Source organism: Felis catus, chromosome D1 (assembly GCF_018350175.1).
Source record: "Felis catus isolate Fca126 chromosome D1, F.catus_Fca126_mat1.0, whole genome shotgun sequence".
Lineage (NCBI taxonomy): Eukaryota > Metazoa > Chordata > Mammalia > Carnivora > Felidae > Felis > Felis catus.
This window is the reverse complement of record NC_058377.1, coordinates 20,923,878-20,930,547: the sequence shown is the minus strand read 5'-3', so window position 1 is coordinate 20,930,547 and position 6,670 is coordinate 20,923,878. Positions and strand designations below refer to the sequence as shown.

The 6,670-nt window shown below is 44.9% G+C and overlaps 2 protein-coding genes across 3 annotated transcripts; one reads left to right on the top strand and one right to left on the bottom strand.

The window, feature by feature from the left end:
* Window positions 1–327: 327 nt before the first annotated feature.
* Window positions 328–1,290, top strand: LOC101093798 (olfactory receptor 6T1). Its single transcript, XM_003992500.3, has one exon. The coding sequence runs from the start codon at window positions 328–330 to the stop codon at window positions 1,288–1,290; it is 963 nt and encodes a 320-aa protein (XP_003992549.1).
* A 1,079-nt stretch (window positions 1,291–2,369) lies between these two features.
* LOC101089293 (olfactory receptor 4D5) lies at window positions 2,370–6,355 on the bottom strand. 2 transcript variants are annotated; one of them, XM_019813022.2, is made up of 2 exons: window positions 4,373–6,355; window positions 2,370–2,388 (listed from the first exon to the last, which is right to left on the bottom strand). In XM_019813022.2, the coding sequence occupies exons 1-2, from the start codon at window positions 5,272–5,274 to the stop codon at window positions 2,370–2,372; spliced, it is 921 nt and encodes a 306-aa protein (XP_019668581.1). In that variant the 5' UTR covers window positions 5,275–6,355. The 2 variants fall into 2 exon arrangements, with proteins under 2 accessions (XP_019668581.1, XP_003992534.1); XM_003992485.2 differs by lacking the exon at window positions 2,370–2,388 and having other exon boundaries at window positions 4,330–6,355.
* Between the last annotated feature and the right edge of the window lie 315 nt (window positions 6,356–6,670).

Below are 6,670 nucleotides of genomic sequence, written 5' to 3'. Positions count from 1 at the left end.
TGATCATAGAAAATTTCCCTAAACTTCTTCAGTCTGCCTTCCCTTATCTATGAGAACAGTTATATCTATCTCTGAGAGCTGCCATGAGAGGAGATACTGCGTCCAAAATTTCCCAATACATACTTAGTGTTCAATATCATCTGTGTTATTATTAGTATGTTGCTTGCTATCATAATTTTGTGTAAGTCACCAGTAAGCAGACAGATTAATATATTCTCAGAATGTAATCAAACGCTAGGTGCCTATTATTTTATTGATTAATTGATGACTTGTGGCTATAGATCCAGTTATAAAGTTCTGTTTCGTTCCTCCTGCCGATGACCAGAGATGAGTCCTGAAAACTGGACTCACGTGACAGGGTTTGTCCTTCTGGGTTTCCCTAGAAGCCACATCCTGCAGTTCTTGCTGTTCCTGGCTTTGATGGCAGCCTACGCTGTAACGGCCACAGGCAACCTGCTCATCATTGGGCTCAGTTGGACGAATCGACACCTGCACACACAGATGTACTTCTTCCTGAGGCACCTGTCCTTCCTGGAGCTGTTGCTCGTGTCTGTTGTGGTTCCCAAGATGCTTGTTGTCATTCTTACGGGGGACCACTCCATCTCATTCGCCACCTGCATCATCCAGTCTTACTTCTACTTCCTCCTAGGCACCACCGACTTCTTCCTCTTAGCTGTCATGTCTCTAGATCGTTACTTGGCAATCTGCCGACCTCTCCACTATGAGACTCTAATGAATGGCCGTGTCTGTTCCCAACTGGTTCTGGCCTCCTGGTTAGCTGGATTCCTCTGGGTCCTGTGCCCCACCATCCTCATGGCCAACTTGCCTTTCTGTGGCCCCAATGGTATTGACCACTTTTTCTGTGACAGTTGGCCCTTGCTGAGGCTCTCTTGCGGAGACACCCGCTTACTGGAGCTGGTGGCTTTCGTGCTCTCCACGTCAGTGTTACTGGGCTCGCTGGCACTGACCTCGGTTTCCTACGCCTGCATTCTTGCCACTGTTTTCAGGGCCCCCACACCTGCGGAGCGAAAAAAAGCATTCTCCACTTGTGCCTCACACCTTACAGTGGTCATCATTGTCTATGGCAGCTCCATTTTTCTCTACATCCGTATGTCAGAGGCTCAGTCCACACTGCTCCACAAAGGGGCCTCCGTCCTGAGCTGTATCATCACACCCCTCCTGAACCCATTCATCTTCAGTCTCCGCAATGATAAGGTGAAGCAGGCCCTAAGAGTTGCCCTGATGTGGCACAGAACCATGGCTGCGAGGGACTATGAGGGTCACAAGTAAATATTGGAAATATTTATTTATTTATCCAATATGGGAAATATTGGATTAAGAGGTTAAAAAGGTATGCAATTTGTAAAACTGTATTTGAAGTTCAAATCAGTCCCACAACACCCTGCACTTTTCTCAGACAATTAACAACTAGCCTCCAGAATGACACATCATGAAAGAGAGAGAGAGAGAGCCTTCGTTTTCCTCTCTCCTCTCTTCCTGATGCCCTCCCCTCCCCATAGAGAAGGCTGATCCAGTTGGCCACACTTCAGAATTCTGGTTAGGACACATTTCCCTTGGGGCAGGTAAGCGTGTGGACTTCCTTCAGGGAGGCCGTTCCTCTTCTTCCGTATGTGTATGCTCAAGCATACTTACTACTGCTTCAGGGTCCTGTAATGCAAAGCCAATCAGAGAATGCTAAAAATACGGAGACTCAGATCTGGAGCTTAGAGGGGAGTAAGAAGAAGGGTTCTGATGGCTTCCATCTAGACTATTACAAGCAAGATTAACCAGAGCCCAAACATTGGGAAATTCCATTTTGGCTGCGGTAATAACTGTTACTTTGATCTTCACTTGCCATTTCTGTTTAGGTGACTAGCAGCTCCTATAGGAATCTCCCAAAGGAAAAACACTGCGACCAGTGAAATATTTAGATATCCCAAATTCCCAAGTCAACTTCTACCTGATAGACTCTAAACACAAAGCCAATCATACAATCACTTATTTAAGAAATATTATTAAATACCCAGTAGGATTAAGGCACTGAGCTAGGCAGGGTTGGGACTAGGGTGATGTCTAGGGCCAAGGGAGAGGTCTAGGGCACAAATTTTAAAGAGACACACACCCACGTGGTTGTGCACAATCCTGAGAGTATATGCTTCCTTGGTGCTGCATCAAGGCCCCTCCGTTGCTGCTCTTGAATCTGGGCTGTGGAGCTAGACTGTGGGGAATAAGTTTAAGAGCTTCCATGGGGCACCTGGGTGGCTCAGTCGCTTGGGCATCCGACTTCGGTTCAGGTCATCATCTCACAGTCCATGAGTTCGAGCCCTGCATCAGGCTCTGTGCTGACTGCTCAGAGCCTGGAGCCTGCTTCAGATTCTGTGTCTCCCTCTCTCTCTCTGCCCCTCCCTTGCTCATGCTCTGTCTCTCTCTGTCTTAAAAATAAATAAAAACATTAAAAAAAATTTTTTTAATAAAATAAATAAAGAAATAAATAAAAAGAGCTTCCTGAGCTTGCACCAATGGGTTAACAAGACTCAGGGCGGAAAGCCACCACAGGGTGAAAGCACCCAGAGTAGAACAAAGCCTACAGCAGAAAGCCGCTTCCACAGGACAAAAGCGTCCAAGAACAGGTAGAGGCAGAAAGTCGCCACAGCAGGGTGAAAACACCCAGGATTTATCATTAAGTGAAACAAGCATAGAGTGGAAAGCCGCTACAGGGCCAACACACCCAGAGCTAATTAGCAAGAAAAATGCCTTTTTAACCCTGAGATAGCAGGCTCTATCTGTCTTAGCCCCTAGAAAAGTTAAGATAAACAGACCTGGTGCCTGGTGCCTGCAGTAAACAGCCATCTGCTCAGTGCCAGGACTTTGATTTGTATTTACCCTAACCCCTAACACTGCATACCTTCGAAACCCCCTTTCTCTCACACACATGAGTTAATGGCCACTGTTTTACTGTCTCTTTCTGCACATGTATCACATTTATAAGCCTTCTGATCCTAATAAATACAGAGCAAGGATCTTTACTCAGGGTTCTTGTCTCTTCCCAGACATTAGCCTCTCTCATATTCAATTCTGCATCCACTTTCTTGCTGGACAAGAGAGAACTCCAGACTCAAAGTCTGCAACGCTAGACCTTGAGTATGTAGTAGTAAACAAGATAGACAAAGCCCTCACTTTTATACAATTTATAGTGTAATTGGGATGGCTGGCAAAAAAAGAAAAAACATACAGACAAACAAACAAGCAAACCTAAATACACACATTACTATGTAGTTGCAATTTGTGACAAATGCTTTTGAGAAGAGAGCCGAGTTTTGTTAGAGGGACTAGTAAGGAAAATTAATCTGGATTAAAGACCAGGGAACATACCTCCGAGGAAATGAGCTCTATACTGAGGCCTCAGACTGAGCAGCAATTATCCAAGGAGAAAGTAGGGGAGCAGCATTCCGGAGAGAACGAGTAGTATTTGCAAGGACCCAGAGTCAGATGAGGGAATAAGAGAAACAAATGCACATGAGGACTGGAGAAGGAGAGGTGGGCTGAGGTCCGTTCAGATAGGACCTTATCTACAAGGTTTATGGGGATCTTTCTTCCTTCATAAGGCAATGTAAAGCCTTTGAAGGGTTTTCAGCAAGGAAGTGATCAAATCATATTTTAAAAAATCAATTGGCTGCTGTGGGGACAGCAGGTTAGAGGGAAACAAAGTGGATTTTAGAGAATTGAGTAGGAAGCTATTGCATGGATTTGGAGACAGATGTGCTAGTTATGACTTTACAACAGGCAGTGGGATTCTCTCTCCCTCTCTCTTGGCCCCTCCCCTGCTTATGCATTCTCTCTCTCTCTCTCTGTTTCTCTCTCTCTCTCAAAATAAATAAATAAATAAAAACTTGTTAAAAAAGAATTGTTTTGAGCTCCTTGGATATATTTTGTGTCCAAGAAGAAATGTCAGAAAAGAAACACCAGATGTACGACCTCCATGCCTACTTCAGCTGGAACTTTCTCAACAGGGCCAACATCATCATAGGAGCAAGTGCCATCTGACCCAAACATCAAGCCTGCATAGCAGCTGAGACTTTTTCTCTAGGAGGCACTTGGGAGAAGTTCTAGGGTACTCATTCCATTTTCTAGCTGTGTTAAAAGTTCAGGTCACCAGAACTTGACTGAGGTTGAGAACAGCGCAGAAGTAAGTCGTAGTCCAGGTAAGTAATAGAGTAGACAAGTGGTTTTAGCTACTCTGTAGGTCTTCTTGAGCAGGCTTCCCCAGAGAAACAGCTCTCAGATTCTCAGTCTCTGCTTCTGCTAATCTGGGGGGGGGGGGGGGGGGGGTCAGTGCTCCAGGGGGCCCAGAAGGTCTTTCTGCCTCCTCCACAGTTTCTTCATGGCCACGATCACTTCCTTGTTTCTCAGGGTATAGATGGCAGGATTCAGCATGGGAGTGACCATTGTGTACAGAACAGAGACCGCCTTGTCCATAGGGAATGTCCGAAATGGCCTCGCATAGATGTAGACACAAGGCACAAAAATTAAGGTCACCACAGCAATGTGAGAGGCACAAGTGGATAGGGCTTTGCTCCGGCCCTCCCATGAGTGGCCTCGGAGCATGACTAGCAGTGCCGTGTAGGATCCCAGGAGCACCAGAAAACACATCAAAGTTACCAGGCCATTGTTAGACACCATCAGAAGCTCTAAGACAAAGGTATCCGTGCAGGCTAATTTGATCAGCTGAGGCACGTCACAGTAAAAGTTGTCCAGCTTGTCAGGCCCACAGAATGGCAGCTGGATAGTCAGTCCAATCTGCACAATGGAGTGGATGAAGCCCCCCACCCAGGAGGCTACCATGAGGAGCCCACAGACTGTGCGGTTCATCACAAGCATGTAGCGCAATGGCTGGGAGATGGCAACATAGCGGTCATATGCCATCACCGTCAGCAGGAAGATCTTGATGCCTCCAATGAAGTGGAAGAAGAAGAGCTGAGTCAGGCAGCTGCCGAAGGAAATGATGGGGTTGTCTGAGAGCAAGTCAAACAGCATCCTAGGTGCTGTGATGGAAGAGTAGCAAAGGTCTAGGAAAGAAAGGTTGCCTAAGAGAAAGTACATGGTTGTGTGGAGGCGTGAGTCACAGGTCACTATGGCCACAATAAGGAGATTTCCAGCTACGGTCATAAGATACACAACAGAGAAGATAATAAAGAAGAGGAACCGAAGCCCCCATACCTGAGAGAGCCCCAGGAGGACAAAGCCTGTCACCTGGGAATGATTTGCTGGATTCATGTGTTCGGTATAACCTGGTAAGCGAACCTGCTGAAGAAAACGCACGTACTCATCACGGGATCCACCAGCTTCTCTGTGATCATTTCCTCTGCCCTCTTTGGGGAATCCTCCCCTGTCTCATTTACTATAAGACGACTATCCTAAGAAGTTCTATAGGAAACCACGCATTGGAACATCCCATATTGGTATAATCAAGCACAGGAGCGTAAAACTCAGGGTAACACTGCTACTATTTATAGTTCATGAAAATCAAAAATAATCAGCCTTCAAAACTTGAGAAGTGATACACAGAGAAAAAACTGCAACCCCGGAAGTAAATGTCACTTCTTCCGGTACCTAGTGGTCTAAAACAGGAACGATCTTCCAAAATTCGGTCTCACTCCCCTCATCCATGATGTCAATTAGTCAAAATACCTGCACGCTCTCCTGCAGTCTAATATCTCATAGCTATAGATAGCCTTTATTTAGAAAACCCGAAAAATTCCCACAGGCCAAATATTTAGACATATAAAGGTCGTGAACTGCTGTCTTCTTAAAGTTAGATAACAAAACATGTGGCAGAAGAAGCTTCCTGTCCAGTGGCTCTGGGAAACCCAGAGAAACTATAGTCCCCAGGGAAACACAGGGAAAAGCAACTAGAATACTGAACTGCCCCCCCAAAATGTGTGTCAGTGTTAATTTCAGGGACATCATCCAAAGAATTGCTTTTTCATATGAGAAGCAGCAAGAGACGGCCACAAATATTATCTGAAGGTAAAAAATCACTATCTACGTGCAAAGCTGCCTCAACATTTGAAACCCTTAAAAATAAAAAGGGTGTTTTATATATTTAAGTATGTTTAAAAGCTGGCTATTGGTAAGACTTCTAGAATTAATGTCTTCATACTCTTCAATGGAAGTGTGACGTGTCATTCCGCCCTTAATTTTAATTATGACTTTTCAATTATATTTTCCTGCCTTTGTTCTTTCTTTATTCAGTAAACTAAGCATCTTCTATTTACTAAGCACTATATTAAACACTGAGAAATTTTCGAAAATAAGACCCATGACACATTTTGCACAGAACTTTCACCTTCTGACACCTATCCACCCCTCCAGCTTCATCATTTTATACATAGTCTCCTCACACATACACAATGATATATACAGAGCTACCCGAAGTTCCTTGAACTTGCCATGTTCACCCCATGCTTCCCTGGTTTTCTTTATTAATCTCTATGTATTTATTTCATCTTAATTTTATTTTTTTTAAATTTTTTTAATGTTTATTTTTGAGACAGAGAGAGACAGAGTGTGAGCAGGGGAGGGGCGGAGAGAGGGGAGACAGAATCCAAGGCAAGCTCCAGGCTCTGAGCTGTCAGCACAGAGCCCGACGCGGGACTCAAACTCATGGACT

Excerpts from the sequence above, each read along its gene's own strand:
- LOC101089293 (XM_003992485.2), bottom strand. The coding sequence starts at position 5,274 with ATGAATCCAGCAAATCATTCCCAGGTGACAGGCTTTGTCCTCCTGGGG.
- LOC101093798 (XM_003992500.3), top strand. The coding sequence starts at position 328 with ATGAGTCCTGAAAACTGGACTCACGTGACAGGGTTTGTCCTTCTGGGT.